At 52.0% G+C, this 915-nt stretch overlaps 1 protein-coding gene across 1 annotated transcript; it reads left to right on the top strand.

Moving 5' to 3' along the window:
- Nucleotides 1–492: 492 nt before the first annotated feature.
- Pmar_PMAR015165 (hypothetical protein) lies at nt 493–792 on the top strand (the record flags this gene model as incomplete). Its single annotated transcript, XM_002777421.1, has 1 exon — nt 493–792. One exon carries the CDS (start codon nt 493–495, stop codon nt 790–792), a length of 300 nt encoding a protein of 99 aa, XP_002777467.1.
- Between the last annotated feature and the right edge of the window lie 123 nt (nt 793–915).

Here is a 915-nt window from a genome sequence, read left to right as displayed (position 1 = left end):
AAGGTATAGATGCCGCGGCTTTGTCATCGCCCGGCCCTCAAGTCAATATCGACAAGCTTGTCAAGAACCTAACCGAGAAACTCGGTATGGTTCCACCTGATATAGTACCGGACGAGAAGGTCGTGAAGCTACTCTCGAAGTCTAGCAGTGCGTATGTGGACTTTAAGCTTCTCAACGTCTCTAACTCTAACTCAAATGCAAGGAAAAGATTGAGAACTACTACCACGGGGCTGGTTGCCGGGGTATACGAAGAACCTGAGGATTCCCGCTCGGGCGATAATGGTTCGTTCTCGACACTATGGGGGCTTGGACAGCGTAGTTCGGTAGATATGTCGCAGGCGTATGTCTGGTCGACGAACATACAGCGAGCAACTGCAGCAACATCCTGACATTTCTGTCGTATCAGTGCGAGATGGGCCGCATCGCCCCGTACTCCCCGGCACGTCACGTCACGTTGACGCACATGCGGTCGTGGCCGATCGTCAGTTCCGCATGTCAGTCCCTGGCATCTCAGCTACAGGAGTTCCTGTCCGGCGGTGCTATACTCTTGAACACACGGCCCCCTTCTTCTCAAGACTTCTGGCAGAGATAGCTAACCAAGGCATGTGGAGGCCATACCTTAAGCGGCTGAAGGCTGCTGATTCCTGGAGGAACTACAAGTCGGCAGATAAAGTAATGGCCTATGAGGGACATATGATTCAACCGACCAACCTTTCACAAAATGCCGTTCCTTCCAAGATCGGTGCCATCGAGAAACCTTTGAAGCCAGGTCATGAGGACGCGGACGATTGAGTGATTATGGGTGATTGATGATCTAAGAAGGACCGGCGTCAATAGCCGCGCCACCAAACATCATTGCATTATAAAGCTTCCAGGAGCCATGACAACAGCCCTGATCGCAAGAGGATCGATGCT

Source organism: Perkinsus marinus (assembly GCF_000006405.1).
Source record: "Perkinsus marinus ATCC 50983 genomic scaffold scf_1104296951938, whole genome shotgun sequence".
Lineage (NCBI taxonomy): Eukaryota > Perkinsozoa > Perkinsida > Perkinsidae > Perkinsus > Perkinsus marinus.
Note: the sequence above shows the minus strand (reverse complement) of the source record. Positions and strands in the feature narration are given on the sequence as shown.